Source organism: Blennius ocellaris (genome assembly GCF_963422515.1).
Source record: "Blennius ocellaris genome assembly, chromosome: 2".
NCBI classification, from domain to species: Eukaryota; Metazoa; Chordata; class Actinopteri; order Blenniiformes; family Blenniidae; genus Blennius; species Blennius ocellaris.
Window position 1 is genome coordinate 2,668,817 of NC_137651.1, and position 16,676 is coordinate 2,685,492.

Consider the following 16,676-nt stretch of genomic DNA (forward strand, 5'->3'; position numbering starts at 1 on the left):
GTGGGGATAGAGTCTCACGGTGCTTCCCCGGGGCGGACCCACCGGCGACATACCCTTTAAACAACCTTTAGACAAACGGGAGGGAAGGGTCGAGGAGCGAAGGGTCGAGGAGCGAAGGGTCGAGGAGCGAAGGGTCGAGGAGCGAAGCGGCTCTTTGTTCGGAGCCTGAAATCCAGGAGTGAGTGAGTGAATGGAGGGAGTCGGGAGGTGCCCTTGAGAGGAAGGTGCAGATTCTGAACAGCAGCAACACTGAGGACAGGCCGAGAGCCGGGACATCACATCATCGGGGGGGGGGGGGGGGGGGGGGGGGGTCACACTCTTTACAAGCATCCGCAGCAGACAGTAAACACACACCAGCAGGAGGAACCAGGCCAGCCTGACACAGCAGATTTCGCTGCCCACTGATGTGCCTGTCAGTTTCCTTACAGACAGGATGTAGGTGGGAGAAAGGTGATGTGAGAGGAGGAGGAGGTGGGGGGGGTGGAGGTATGGGCTGGGTGGCCTTTCATCAGATGCATGAATTATTGATCAGCTGGAGAGGAGGGAAGGTTTTCTCTTAAGCGACCCATTTCTTGCATTCTTATATTTCCATGCCGGTATGAGCATCTCCTCATCTCAAGCTCCTCCTCTTGTCTCCTATCGCTCTCATGCGTGTCCTTTCCCAACCAACCCGTCCTAGGTGTAGAGGGGTGGAGATAAGCGCGTCTGGTCTGCGTCTCTCTCTCTCTGTGCACATGTCGGACTAATCTGAGGGCCCGAGGCTTGTGGAGAGGGGGGGGGGGGGGGTCTCGCGATCGGTGTTATTCAAAGGGAACAATGCAATCTAATCATGACCTCCTCCCCTCGTCGTCGCTGGAGGTGACAAACCGTTGGCCGCGTCTACTTACGTGGTCCGGGTTCCGCTCGTTCCCCGGCAGCGCCGTGCGTAAAGACATGCTGGTCCCTGAGTGCGCTGCGCTCCTGCGTCCAAACGTGTCGCTCTGTCAAGGTTAGCCTGGTTATCAGTCCCAGCAGGGGGGGGGGAAGAAAAAGAAGAAGAAGAAGAAAAAAACTGCTTCTCTTCTCATACAATCCTCATGGTCACAGTCCGCTGAAGGCAGCACAGATCACCAGAGATCCAGCTTCAAACCGGTGCGTAAAAAGCGGAGAAAAAAAAAAACACATTGGAGCTACAGCCGCCTCATATCCGTCTGCTGTGATGGAGTAAAAAACAAAAAACAAAAACAGCCAATCCCCCCCCACCCCCCACCCCCCCACCCCCAAAGTCCCTCCCAGACGCTACCCTGTCATTTCTGTGGAAACGGGCTGCGATCGGCGGACAAACGATACCGGCGGCGGCTGGAGCTCAGCTGCATCGTCCGGGGCTGGAACACCGGGGAGAACACCAGCATGGAGGCAGCCGGCCGGGGCTGGAGAACCACGAACAGACCTCGAGTTCCTGCTTCACTGTTTAAAAGGTCGTCAAATGTGGATTTCGAGGTGATAAATAACAAGGCGGGGGGGGGTTAAAAATAAAAATAAAAAAAACGCGGCGCTCAATTAAACAGAACCGTGAACCGGAGGAGGAAGACGCACCGGGCCTCCGGTGATCAATCAATGGTAAAGTGCGGGTGTGTTAAAGAGAAAGTGGCGGATGTGCAGTCGGTCCCCCGGTCCAGTCTGCTTCCCCTGCCCCCTCTCTCCTGTGCGCCCCTCGGGCGGATCGGCTGGACGGGACGCGACGCGCCGGGCGGCAAAACAAACGCTCCGAGAAGGAGGAAGGCGAGAATCAAGCCGCGTTTCACACGGAGATCCGGCGGTTTTCTCCTGGAAAATACAGGATGTGAAGAGAAAACGGGATCCCCCCCCACCCTTCCTCTCTACCATCCGAGAAACACAGTGACGAGAAAGAGGTGGAGGAAGAGGAGGAGGAGGAGAGGCTGCTCCTCGTGGTGCCTTCAGGTGCCGCTATGAAAATCCGCATTCCCACCACTATAGTGACCACTTCACAATTAAAGCCACATTTGTCCCCACTTGCAACACGATTTCGTAAAGTGTAACACACAGACATAAACCCCATTCAAAGACGTAGACTATTTCAATGCAGTCTTCTTTTTAGATATTACTTTCCATAAAACAACAGCACGTATTCTCTTCTCTAAAGATTTCATTATCGCCCCCGAGTGGTTGAAATATTTAACAGCCCAGACCGGCGGTCTGCAACGTTCGTGACCACAAGAGACGTTTTCATGATTTTACACCAAATAAAATCTGTCTGTAGCCGCAAAACACGTTAATTATTTGAAATGGCGAAAGATTATCCAAAAGGAGAAAAAAAAATGCCATTCACAAAAAAATAAGGATGAAGGAATGAAGTGTCACAGGTACAATCTATTATGTTTTATTACATTTTTAACTGTTGTGCCCATTTTAAATGATTTTTTAAAATGGATTATAACTCTTTAATTATTTTATACAGCTATTATGGCTTCTCCAGCTATGCAAGCATTTTTTCCTTCTTTTTGTCTTTTTCTTTTCATTTAATCTATTTTTTTGTTTTGATTTCGTTTTTTTCCTTTCCCTCTTTTTTCTAGTTTCCATTTTTTTTTCTTTCCCTCAAATCTATCGCTGACTTTATTATTATTATTATTATTATTATTATTATTATTATTATTATCCTGGAGAAGACTATTTTTTTAATAACAGTGTGGCATGTAATGTGCATAATTACATATCCTGAAGGCTTCGTGGAGCCATACCATTTTTGGTGGAAAATGGCTCTTTTGGTCATAAAAGTTGCAAGCCGCTGGTCAGGCCATTTTTTTTCGACAAAACACCAAGAATCACTGCGAGGTTATCCCTGGTGGGTAGATTCCATGTTGTCCCTGTGCATCCATGGCTCCTCTGCTTCCCCCCTTATAGTCCTACAATGTGCATTTTAGGTGTGAATGTGAGTGTTTGTCATGTGGTGGACTGCTGACCTGTCAGGTTTAACCTGCCTCCACCTGCAGTCAGCCGGAATCAACCCCATCAAAGTTGGATGAGGCGGCGCCGCGCTCACACAGCTCTATCAACCCCGACCAAGGCAATTCAATTCAGCTGTTTACCGGGCTTATCTGAGAAAACGATGAATGAATAAAACATAGCAGTGATAGGAGTGCTCAGCGAGAGAGTGGAGGGCCAATCAGGCAGACTTAAAATATTTATATCACAAGACCATAAGGGAGCAAAATCCCTCATCTGTTCCCCAAAAGGTCAGAAGATTCAGGAGCCTGAACGTGTGTGTGTGTGTGTGTGTGTGTGTGTGTGTGTGTGTGTGTGAGAGAGAGAGAGAGAGAGAGAGGTGGATTAAAGCTCCTGAGCAACATGTTGAAGGTCAAAGGCTGGTTTGAACTGTGCAACAGGCCCCACAGTCTCACAGGAACAGGCCTCTGGAGCTGCGGGGCCCCGTTCCAGTGTCATTATCACCCCGGGAGCATCACGGTGCCCTTAAAGCAGGAATTTAACGTGAATGTGGACCGTCTGTGGTCAGTTAATTTAGCGCGGCGAGGTGAAAGAGAGTCTGTTAAGCGTCACATAAACACTCCTGTAACTCAGGCACTTTAATCATTCTTATTGTTTTGAAGGTTTATTCATAGATCCTCTTCATACTGGGTTCTTATGTTAAAACAGATAGAAAACACTGCATTCGCGTCAAAATGGATTTCACTTAGACATATAGTGCCTATACACAACATGAGCAGTACACACAGGGTTCAATTTCTTGCTCAAGGCCAGTTAAACAGGTGGACAGGAAGGGTATCGAACCTACAACCTCCCTGACAGAGACACAACCGCTCTACCAACCGATCCACAATGCACCTCTGCCCGACCGTGTGCACCAATGACTAGCTGTCAGGAGTCCCCCTGATGGGGCCCCGCTGCAGTGACCAGGAGTGAGGATGATGATGATGATGTCTGGCTTGTTGGTTTGTTTAACTTCAGACTTTGCATTTTGTTTTCATGTTGACATCACGTGGTGTATTTTTGTATCTCGCTGTAAAGAAAATACAAAAATTGCAAAAAATAAAAATAGAAGATGCCTCTTAAGCACAGTATGTCTGAGTATACTACAAGACAAGGTGGCAATGAACACAGCATTTGTACTTTGTTCATTGTATCGAACTACATTTTTCATATTAATACATTTATTTTTGTGTGGTGCTTTCCGATATTGAGTCAAAGACACTTTTACAAGGAAAAAGAAAGTGAAAGAATGAAGTACTTTCTAAACAAAGTTTCCACAAAGTCGTGAATGAAAAATAAAAACAGGACTTCCGGTTCCGGGTTGTGCATGGCAGCAGCTTAGTAGCACAGCTCCCCGATGCAAATCCAGAAAAAGCCCCTTAAGTCTACAGCCGGAGGTTAAAATAGATGGTTTACATCAGTATCAGGGGCTGTGAACATGTCAAAAGGGAGACACAGAAAGTTGACGGCGAAGGCTGAACTCGGAGCGGTAAATGACGACGACGAGGAGCATGCTAAGCTAACAACGTGTCCGACGGAGAGTGAGTCGGAGGTGCCTGAGCAGGCGGAGGGGGAGGCACCCGAAACGACCAAAACACACCAGAAAATGTCGGACTTGGAAGCAGTCCTGCACGAGATACGAGAGTTTAGACGTGAGACGGTGGACAGCCTCCACGGCACCCGAGAGGACCTCAGAACGGCTAACGGTAGGATTGACGAAGCAGAGAGCCGGATTGAGGAGGCGGAGGAGCGCGTCCTGAGCGTGGAGGAAGCGACATGTGAACTCATCAAGCTTCATAAAAAGTTGGAAGAGAAGCAAGTTGATCAAGAAGGGAGGGCCAGGAGAGATAACATTAGACTACACGGGGTCAAAGAAGGGGCTGAGGATGGAGCAGAGTCGGTGGGTGCTTTTGTCGAAGCCTTTAGTAGGGTCAATATACTGCCAGAGTACCCCTACCACAAAAAAATTGCAAAATTTTGTTTTTGGTGGTTTTATGTTAGGCTGGGTCTAGTCTACAACATACTAAAAGTTGGACAAAATCGGAGTATGGGAAAGTGTCAAATTTCGAAGATGACTTTTTTCGGTTTACAAGTCATTTTCCATTTATGTGTGAAGCACTAACTCGGTCAGTTTTCATGATAAATCAATAAATCTTGGATTTTTAGCCAGGTTTTCAGGGTCAATCTTTCACATGAAAGATCACCAGTGATGCCAAATCACCCCTTATACCATATCTAGGGGTACCCCTACCCCTAAACACCTTATTGCACGCACAGGGGTACCCCTAACCCTAAACCGCTTATTGCACCAACCCAGGTTCACAAACAGGCATATGGGTGATTATTTTTATATGGGTACCAGTGGTGAATTAGTACTTTCTTCAATTAATTGGGTCCCTTACCTCTGTATATAAATGAAATTGTTCTATAGGGTATAGGATTCCTGAGAAAACAACTGAAAAACCCAGAGACCACGTTTTACCCCTCCCAAAACTGCCCTCATAAACAATTCACTAGCTCCACCCCCCAAAGTCCGATTCTCTTGGTGTAGATGTCTTGCTATAGCTGTGTTGTTTATGTACCAGTGGATCCCCTAGTGTTAAATTGATGAACTATATGTATTAGTCACTTCCACTAGGTGGCAGTTATTTGGCAGAAGACACGGATCTTCTTGTTCTCTTGCTGTTCCATGCATATGTTTCCAAATGTACTGCACTTTATTTCCGCTCTGACAAGGCGAGATCCTACATCTACAATATCAAGGTTCTCAAGCAGGTGCTTGGCAAAGCAGTTTGTAGTGATCTGTTGTTCCTGCATGCCTTTACGGGATGCAATTCGGTGTCCAGGGTATTCGGAATAGGAAAGAAGTTGGAGTTCCAATGAATCATCAAGAGAGAAAAGACAATGACAGACTGTTCAAAAGCATTCTGTCTACCAAAGCAAAGCCAGGATGTTGTGGAAACCAATGGTTGTAAGGCAATGGTAGCTTTGTTCGATGCGGATCAGAAGGACTCCCTGGCCTCTATTAGATACAATATGCTCTGCAAGAAAGTTGCGAGAGCTAAGACGTTCATCACGCCAGAACGACTCCCACCAACGCCCTCTGCCTGTAAATTTCATTCTTTGCGGACTTACTACCAGGCTATGGAGTGGATGGGATGTAGTGGTGAAATGGTGCCATCTGAGTGGGGGTGGAAGGTGGAAGGGGACAAACTTGTTCCAGTGATGACGGACAAAAGCCCTGCTCCAGATGCACTGATTAAGATAATTCATTGCAACTGTTCGGAAGGATGCAATACCCTAAGGTGTACCTGCAGGAGGCATGGACTAGAATGTTACAGTGCATGTAGACATTGCCAAGATGGAAATTGTGACAATATGAAAAATTATCCAGTGATAGATGATGATAAGGATGAGGTGTGAAAAGTTTTGAAAAAGTACTGTGATGTAAGTGAACCAGGGTGGGTGCAACAAGGGTAATGGGGGTAGGAGTACCCCTTGATATGGTATAAGGGGTGATTTGGCATCACTGGTGATCTTTCATGTGAAAGATTGACCCTGAAAACCTGGCTAAAAATCCAAGATTTATTGATTTATCATGAATACTGACCGAGTTAGTGCTTCACATGTAAATGGACAATGACTTGTAAACCGAAAAAAGTAATCTTCAAAATTTGACACTTTCCCATACTCCGATTTTGTCCAACTTTTAGTATGTTATAGACTAGACCCAACCTAGCACAAAACCACCAAAAATAAAAATTTTGCAATTTTTTGGGGTCAATCAGTATATTGACCCTACTACTTACTCAGAGAGAATCTGGCCCTACCTACCTCATTTGTGCTGAGTGTGGAGAGAGCCCACAGAGCGCTTGGCCCCCGCCCACCCATCAATGCACCTCCAAGATCAATTGTAGTTAAATTTTTAAGCTACAAGTGTAAAGAAGAAATTATAAAGAAAGCATGGGAAAAAAAGGGCTTTCTCTGTGATGGACAGAGGGTCTACGTGGATCATGATTACGCCCCTGAGGTGATGAAAAAGAGAAAGGAGTATGCTGAAGCAAAAAGAGCATTAAGGGAGAAGAAAATCAGATTTCAAACACCATTCCCAGCAAAGTTTCGCGTTTACGACGAGAGAGAGACGCATCTCTACACCACAGCAGCAGAGGCTACCAGAGACATGGTGGACAGAGGGTTTCGGGTGAACATCATCAAACCAGCGGAGGACCCAATGGAAAAGATCCTGCGTCTGATGTGGCGAAAAAAGAAAGGAGAGGGCAGCCAGGCCCAGTCTCAAACCTCCTCAAAAGGATACAAGGAGAAACTACAGGCCTTTAGAAGACCTACGGAGGAGGACTAAGGGGAGGCTATACGTACGGCAACCCTTAGCACAAGTGTTCCAGCACAAGATAGATGTGTTCTATTTTCTGATCTCCAAGTTAAGTTCAATTGGGGAAATTTGTTTTCTATTAGACTGTAGACTGTAGATGAACAGGAACAAAAAAGGTCACGAGGGCCCCCAGTTGGCTGGGGACATTCCCTCTGAGCTGGGAAATGGCTCAAAAAAGGTTGGAAACTGTGAGACCTCAGGTTTGGAAATCTTGTTTGTTTGTTTTGGGTTTTTTTCTTTTTTATGTTCTTGTGTTAACCATTGTTCCTTGGTTCTCAGTTGTTGTAGCATATGGGGTAAAAAGTGTTTTTGTTGAGAGAGCTGTGTCAAAAAAACTATATATAAAATGGTCATATGAAAGTAGCCTTCTATAATGTTAATGGGTTGTGTAAGCCAATTAAAAGGAGCAAGGTCCTCAGCAAAATGAAGAAAGAAGGTGTTGGGGTAATCTTCCTACAGGAAACACATTTAACAAATAGGGAACATGAAAAGTTAAAGAGATACGGCTATAATCAGGAATACTCATCATCATATAAATCTGGTCATAGAAGAGGGGTGTCTATACTGATATCAAACAAAATTAATTTTGAAAAATTAAAGCTTTTCAAAGATATAGGGATATATATTTTGGTGGTAGGAAGATTAGACGGCGAAATGGTTTCCTTGCTGAATGTTTATGCGCCCCCGGGGTCAGATTGGACTTTTTTTAAACAAATCTTAACTGTGGTGACAACAGAGGGACAAGGGATGCTGATAGGGGGAGGTGATCTGAATCAGAGGCCGAATTCATATCTGGATTCATCTGGAAAAGTACAGCATAAAAATGTTGTTGGCAACAAAATTCAAAAAACAATAACGCATTTAGGAATTTTGGACATATGGAGGGAACTTAATCCATCTAAAAGAGACTACACCTTCTTTTCAGCACCACATTCAGTGTATTCACATATTGACTATTTTCTAATTTATACCAAGGATAGATATAAGGTAAAAAACTGTAACATCGGAGTGATGGATTTGTCAGATCACTGTCCGGTGTATTTGGAGTTAACTATGAGCACAGAGAAGAAAACAACATTGTGGAGACTGAACTCAAATTTACTTAATGGTCAAATGAAGGATGAAATTGAGAGGGAGATTTGCGAATATGTGGAACACAATGACAATGGGGAGGTGTCTCCGTCGGTACTGTGGGACGCATGCAAAGCAGTTATGAGGGGGAAACTAATCGCAAGATCGGTATACAAAAAAAGATTGAAACAGGCAACACTTAATAATTTACAAACTGACTTGGAAAAATTGGAGAGGGAACATAAAGACACATTAGATGGTAAAATCACTGCTGAAATTAAAAAGAAAAGGGCAGAAATTAATGACATTTTGTCACAAGAAATCCAGAATAAACTAATTTACACTAAAAGGTACTGGGAGGCTGGGAGTGCATCCACAAAATTACTGGCATATAGGCTTAAAAGACAGCAGGAAGTGCGCCACGTTTACAAAACAAAAAATTCACAAACAAACTCCATAGTTTACAAAACAGAAGAAATGCATAAGTGCTTTGAATCTTACTATAGACAACTATACTCTCAGGTAGACGCCCAAAATGAGTCCAAAATAGATAACTTTCTGGAAGGTCTAAACTTGCCTCAGGTAACAGAAGAACAGAATAAGCTATTGGTGTCAGAAATTACAGAAGAAGAAATTAGCAAAGCAATTTCCAAACTAAAAAACAATAAAAGCCCGGGAGCTGATGGATATACCTCGGAATGGTATAAAACCGATAGGAAAACCTTGTCCCCAATGCTGTATAAAACTTTTAACTGGATAATGAAAGGTGGAGCAATTCCTGATTCGTGGAGGGAGGCAATAATCTCTGATCGCAAAGGAGGGCAAGGAAAAATCATTGTGTTCAAACTATAGGCCAATAAGTGTGCTCAATGTAGATTATAGATTGTTTACTGCAATCCTAGCACGTCGCCTGGAAAATGTATTGCCAGAAATTATTAGTCTGGATCAAACTGGATTAAGCACAGACAAACACATGATAATATCCATCGGACATTGCACGTCATGAAACACATCAAAGATAAGAACTTGGAAGCAGTTATAATGGGGATAGACGCGGAAAAGGCATTAGATTCTGTGAGGTGGGAATTTTTATTCAGGGTAATGAAGAAGTTTAACTTTCACGAACAATGTATTGGGGCTATCCAAACCTTGTACACAAATCCAACAGCAAGAATCAAGATTAATGGAAGCCTGTCTGATCAGATCAAACTAGAACGGGGGTGTCGTCAAGGGTGTTCGGTGAGTCCACTTTTATTTGCCATCTTTCTTGAACCATTAAGCCAATGGATAAAACAAAATAACTGTATCAAAGGGATTACAATGGAGGGTGACGAACAGAAAATAGCATTATTCGCAGATGATGTTATGATATACCTGGAAAATCCTAAGACTTCTCTTCCTGCACTGATGACTCTTAAAGACTTCGGAAAACTATCAGGGTACAAAGTAAACGTTAAAAAAACACAAGTTATTGCTTTTAATTATGAGCCTAATCCAGAAGTAGTACAAAATTACAATTTGAATTGGGAACGGGACACTATAAAAATATGTGGGTATCATTTTACCAAAAGAACTTGAAAAATTAAAATCCTCAAATTATGATCACAAAATATCAGAGATAAAAAACGGTTTGGACAAATGGAACCTAATACCATACCTGAGTTTATCTTCAAGAGTAGGGGTGGTCAAAATGTACATACTACCCAGGCTACTATACCTATTTCAAAACATCCCAGTTGAGTTGACTACGAAAGAATTTAAAGAATGGGACAAAATAATATCTCGATACATATGGCAAGGTTCAAAACCCAGAAAAAAGTATAGAACATTACAATTGCCAAAGGGAGATGGCGGTCAAGCCCTTCCATGTTTAAAAAGCTATTTCCAAGCCGCACAGTAAAGGGTATTGATATATCTCTGTGACCCAGGATACTCCGCAAGGTGGAAAGATATTGAGGAACGACTATTTGAGGGGCTCCCAGTACAAACAATAATAAATTATGAGAAATTGAGGTCCCACTGGAAAGAATATCTAAATCCATGGTTAGGGGTATCACTCAAAATATGGTTGAATATTGTGAGGAAAAATAGTTTGGGAAGTCAATGTAGGTTCCTCAGATGGATCGTGTACGATTTGGATTTTGCTCCCAACAAATTAGATAGTAGGTTTAAATTATGGGAGAATGGTCCAAAAATGCATTGGGAAGTTATCAAACATGGGACAGTGATGAGTTTTCAAGACATAAAGTATAAACATGGCCTCAAGAATCAGGACTTTCACAGATATCTACAGCTGAGGCATTATTTAGGACAAGAAATTAAAAAAGCTAATCTGAGTACACCATGGGCAGGCATCATACAGGTTTTAATGGATGCATGTAGTTCCAAGGTAGTGCGGAAAGCAATCGCCAGACTCAATAAGGCAATAGAGGATCTGAAGGCAGATGACACAGAATATGTAAAAGAAAAATGGGAGAGAGAAGCTAACATAGATTTGTCAGGAGAGGAATGGGAGGAGCTTAGCAATTACCAGTGGAAAACTACAAATTCATTGGTTTGGAGGGAGTATGGATGGAAGAATACCATAAGGTTCTTTGCGACCCCGGCACAGAGGAAACACGGGGACACCTAATGCTGGCGATCCGGTGGGGAAGCTAAAGCAGATCACTTCCACATATTCTGGGGTTGCCCCTTGATTAATCAATATTGGGTAGAGATAGCAAAAATAATAGAGGAGGTCTTTGGAACTAAGATTCCAACTAGTTTTAAGATTTTGTATTTTGTATCATTAAAGACTTTGAATTTGAAAAATAAACAAGATGGTAAATTACTGAGGATTATGGTGTTGGCTGGTAAAAAGGCAATAACCAAGAGATGGCGCAAGGATCTGGTGCCTACTGTTGATGAATGGATGGATGTAATGTTAAACATTTATAATGTGGAAAAATTGACTGCGTCTCTTAGACTGGAAGTTGACAAATTCAAGGATAACTGGAAAGGATGGCTACTATATATTCAGCCACATAGACCTGACTTTGTGTAGGATCTACTGTAATGTATCAATGCTTTTGTGGACTATTTTTGTCTGAGGGATGCATGTCTGAGGACGGTAATCCTTTCTACAGAGGCCGGGTAGATATATATATATATATATATATATATATATATATATATATATATATATATATATATATATATATATATATATATATATAAAGTATTTCTTAATTTTTACCCCTGGTTCTAAGCTACAAATGTTTTCTTGTATTTTTGTATTATTTATATTTTTCTTGTCTGTTTATTTTCCTTTGTTTATTGTGAGTATTCCCTTTTATTACAAGTATGGATATTATAAAGGACATTAAGTTTGGGAGAAATGTGCTTGTATTGTGAAGGATTGTCTGTTGTACATTTGGGAAAATCACAATAAAATACTAATAAAATTTTTTTTTTTTAAAAACAGAGTTTAGAGACGCAGCAGCGACACAAAGCTTGAATCCAGAGACGTTGGTTTTTAAAATCAAGGCATTTCTTAAAAAGCTGCAAGAATTTATCTTTCTGAATCCTGGAAGATCAAGTCAGGAGTTTGTTTTTTTGTTTTTTTCCATTTTGAAAATGTCTTTGACCACATCACAACCGTTCTTCTTCTTCTTCTTTGGAACATTTATCCACTTTAAAGCCAAGACTTCCTCTTTCAGGTCACGTAAGTTTAAAATGGGTTTCATACGGTTTAATATAAAGTCGTCACGCTCGTTTTAATTAATTAGGAAATAAATTCAGACTCAAAATTAAAGTGAATAAGTCAGTGTTCATCAATAAAGTTAAAATTAAACATTTAATTGCATAATTTAGCTTACAGTTATGAAAATCTTTTATTGACATTTTACATTTATTTGGTATTAACTATCTGTAATAGTTAAAAGTGTGAAATACAAAAAAAAAAAACGTGGGTCCTTCTGTATATTATCTACAGATTTAGTCGCGTGTGGTGAAGTCCATGTATATTACTTTTTTTTTTTTTACAGTTTTCAGAAAGTGTCCAGGGAGTAGAAACCCTCCGTCATGTTAATAACAGAGTAGAACGACGGGTCTTACCTGGACGGACCGGGACCGGTTGGAGCGAACCCAAGGCCTCATGCTTCCTCCACACACCTACGTCCACACCAGCTCACTGCTGAGACCTCCAGGTAGCTGAAACACACAGTGAGAGAGAGAGAGACCGAGACATCGACGGGATCAATTGTGGAAAGAACAAAAGGACAGCAGAGGATGTTCCCAAACGCAGAGTCACAGAGGGCATCACATCATCGGCATCACCGCCCGGTCAGCTGTGCATAAACCAATTACAGCAAAACAATACTGGCCGTGGAATCATCAATATATCTAATGGGCCTGTGGAAAGGGTGTGTGTGCGTGTGTGCTCGTGATTGATCTGTGCAGTGAGCACGTCAGCAGATTGATCAGAACCCTGGCTCATGATGACCCAGAGGGCATCAGAACACAGAGAGTGTCTGAGTGACTGTTGAGGAGCGTCTCTGACGCTTCCTGTGTTTGTGGGGAGCGGCGGCGGCGGCAATGGTGGTGGCGGCGACGACGGCCTCCGTCTGGGTGGAAGAGCAGAGATGCTTCCATCGCCGACATTCCTCACACAGAAAACACGAGGCTGTTTAGACCTGTTGAAGGTTCAAACTGTCAAACAAACACCTGGATGGTTCTTGGTTTTACCGTCAAATGTTTAGCTTTCATTTCGCTTTGGGATTTGAGTTGATCGACTCAATCATTAAGAGCTACAGCAAAAGTCTGTCTCTTGTAAGAAGTACAAACATCCAGATTACAGAGCATCTTCCTCCTCTAACATCCAGATTATAGAGCGTCTTCCTCCTCTAACATCCAGATTATGGAGCATCTTCCTCCTCTAACATCAGATTACAGAGCATCTTCCTCCTCTAACATCCAGATTATAGAGCGTCTTCCTCCTCTAACATCCAGATTATAGAGCATCTTCCTCCTCTAACATCAGATTACAGAGCATCTTCCTCCTCTAACATCCAGATTATAGAGCATCTTCCTCCTCTAACATCCAGATTATAGAGCATCTTCCTCCTCTAACATCAGATTATAGAGCATCTCCCTCCTCTAACATCAGATTATAGAGCATCTTCCTCCTCTAACATCAGATTATAGAGCATCTTCCTCCTCTAACATCAGATTATAGAGCATCTTCTTCCTCTAACATCAGATTATAGATTATAGAGCATCTTCCTCCTCGAACATCAGATTATAGAGCATCTTCCTCCTCTAACACCAGATTATAGAGCATCTTCCTCCACTAACATCAGGTTATAGAGCATCTTCCTCCACTAACATCAGATTATAGAGCATCTTCCTCCTCTAACATCAGATTATAGAACATCTTCTTCCTCTAACATCAGATTATAGAACATCTTCTTCCTCTAACATCAGATTATAGATTATAGAGCATCTTCCTCCTCGAACATCAGATTATAGAGCATCTTCCTCCTCTAACATCAGGTTATAGAGCATCTTCCTCCACTAACATCAGATTATAGAGCATCTTCCTCCTCTAACATCAGGTTATAGAGCATCTTCCTCCACTAACATCAGATTATAGAGCATCATTTTCCATTATTGTGACATTTGCCTGAGGAAGAAGAGAATTTTCTCACCTGAACAAGCCATTGAGAACATTTCTCATCAGAATGAGTGCATGATAAAGGCAGGAAGTCGCGAGACATGAGGAGAACTGAACTGGATGTAGTTAAAAAGCCGGACGTGACGTGGAGTTGATGAGCTTCTGTTCTCACTCTGCATCAGGGATCATGATGAATTATTGTATTGATCGATGGGAATGTGAAACTTTAAACAGTGAAAGCTGATCCACACCTCAGCCTCTACTGGGATTCTGCAGGACACACACACACACACACACACACACACACACCCCTCTCTGGCAGGACGCCATCTGTATCTGCCGATCCCCCACACTTCTGGCCTGAACTGTAATCTGGAGGGATTACGGCCGGCCTGACCTACTGTACAGGCCTGTGTTGTTCATCCAGCCGTGCCGGGAGGCCTGCAGCTGATAAATGTGCACGCTGACATCCGACTCAGCGATTTAAGAGAAAGCACACAGCGAACAAACCAAAACAACACAAGGTTCCATCAGCGAGAAGCAGAAAAAAAACCTCTGGATTTGATCATTAAATATCTGAGAAAATGTTTTACGTTGGGTTAAATTTCTGCAGCCTTGACCTCCGGATCTGTTCTTTCCTATTGAGTTTTCTCCCTCTGGGCTAATCGAGTTTCAAACCACAAACACGAAGGCTACATATGCACATAAACAAAAGCAGATTACGTTTCAGTCGAGGAAACACAAAGGATTGATGAAAGATTACGTTTTTGAAACAAGAGGAAAACACTGAGGAAACGCATGTGGCTTCAGTTCCTGTGGTCATTTAAAGTTAACAGCGCCGCCTGGTGGTGAAAACCCGAAAACACAAAGAACTCATCTCAGACTTGGACGCTGCTCGCGCTTTTTTCTGCACATGTACTTGCGCGTGAAATAAACACACACATAAATAAATAAACAAACAAATAGGTAAGTAAGTAAGTAAGTAGATAGATAGATAGATAGATAGATAGATAGATAGATAGATAGATAGATAGATAGATAGATAGATAGATAGAGAGATAGATAGATAGATAGATAGATAGATAGATAGATAGATAGATAGATAGATAGATAGATAGAGAGAGATAGAGAGAGAGATAGATAGATAATAGAGAGAGAGAGAGAGAGAGAGAGAGAGATAATAGAGAGAGAGAGAGAGAGAGAGAGAGAGAGAGAGAGAAAACTGGTTAGATTTAAATATTTGTACTAAGGAATCTTTATCTGGCCACATAGGATTAAACAACAGTAATAAACAATAGTTATAAACAATAGTCCACAACATGAAGCGTCGACAGTTGTGAGTCGTAACAAAAGAAGAAGAAGGAGTGAAATCTGAGCGTGCCGTGGGGATTTTTCTGCTCCGTGTGGTTTTCTCGAGTGTTAACCACTCTGCCACTTTCTGAGTTCTTGTTGAAAACTCGCAGTACATGAGGATGTGCATCAGACACACCAGCGACACGGAGAACGTCAGTGTCAGTCTGCCTTCAGCCTCCAGGAGAAAAACCTCCACAGCTTCACGCTCTGCCGTCTCGTCAGTGGTGAGTTGTCATTTTACTGACTGTCACCAGAAAGTAAACGAAACAAAAAACAGCAACATTTTTTTAATATTGTTTTAAGAAAGTTCCAGTGTCATTATTTTTAAAATGACTGTGAAAGACACATTAATACACAATAAATGAGTGAACCCTTCAAAGAGGATTCATAAAATGATTAAAGGTCATTTCAATACATTAACACCTTCATATATGAGACAATCTGTTGAAGTGCATGAAACGGACCAACATGACATAATTCCCCACATATAGCAGAATAAATAATCTTAATTTCTTGTTGCCATTGTCGAACTATAAATATAATGTATTACTTCATGACTTCCTGAAACTATAAGGTAGATTTTCTGAAAAGAGACACATGCTCTACTGTGACATTATGTACTCATGCATATCAAGATTATTCTTGTACTATCAAGGTAAATAAATATATTGCAATTCACACTTTGCCACACACACATTTAATGTTTTGTACAAACATGTAGAAATGAAGCAGGTGAAAAGAGGAATCAGAAAATACAGCATACAGTATTATTGAATTTGTTCCAAATATCTCTTAAAGGTTTATTGAACTTAACTTTGATACAAAAGTCACTGCTTTGAGGTATAACATGAGCTAGAGCACATGTTTATTATTGCTTTACATACATTTCTCCATCAGAACTCTCCCCGATATGATTTATCACACAAAATATTTGGAGTTTTTCTGAAGCATTTTTAACAAAACTGCATTTACCTGCACTTTGGTGGCTAATAAAGGTTTTCTGGTTTGAATCCAATTGACAACAGACGAGTCAAACAACCTCTTGCCAAACACACAAAAAAAGAAAGTTTGACTTGCAATGAAGTAAAATTAAAGTGACACTTAGCAAGCAGCACAGTGGAGTGTATGTATGGGTAATATTGGAATATATGATAAGGCAGCCAACGTTAGCACTTTAGCAATAGATGTAGTCATGTTTTTTTTTTCTTTTTTTAAAGTTCTGTT

General features: G+C 41.9%; 1 protein-coding gene across 2 annotated transcripts in view; it reads right to left on the minus strand.

Moving 5' to 3' along the window:
* Window positions 1-1,173, minus strand: part of mark4b (MAP/microtubule affinity-regulating kinase 4b) — a gene marked incomplete at its 3' end in the record, with an annotated part of 73,934 nt that extends 72,761 nt beyond the window's left edge. For both annotated transcript variants that reach the window (XM_080503464.1, XM_080503465.1), the window contains exon 1: window positions 888-1,173. In XM_080503464.1, the coding sequence (XP_080359590.1) occupies window positions 888-935 (48 nt within the window). In that variant the 5' untranslated portion in view covers window positions 936-1,173. The remainder of the gene's footprint in view (window positions 1-887) is intronic.
* Window positions 1,174-16,676: the final 15,503 nt, after the last annotated feature.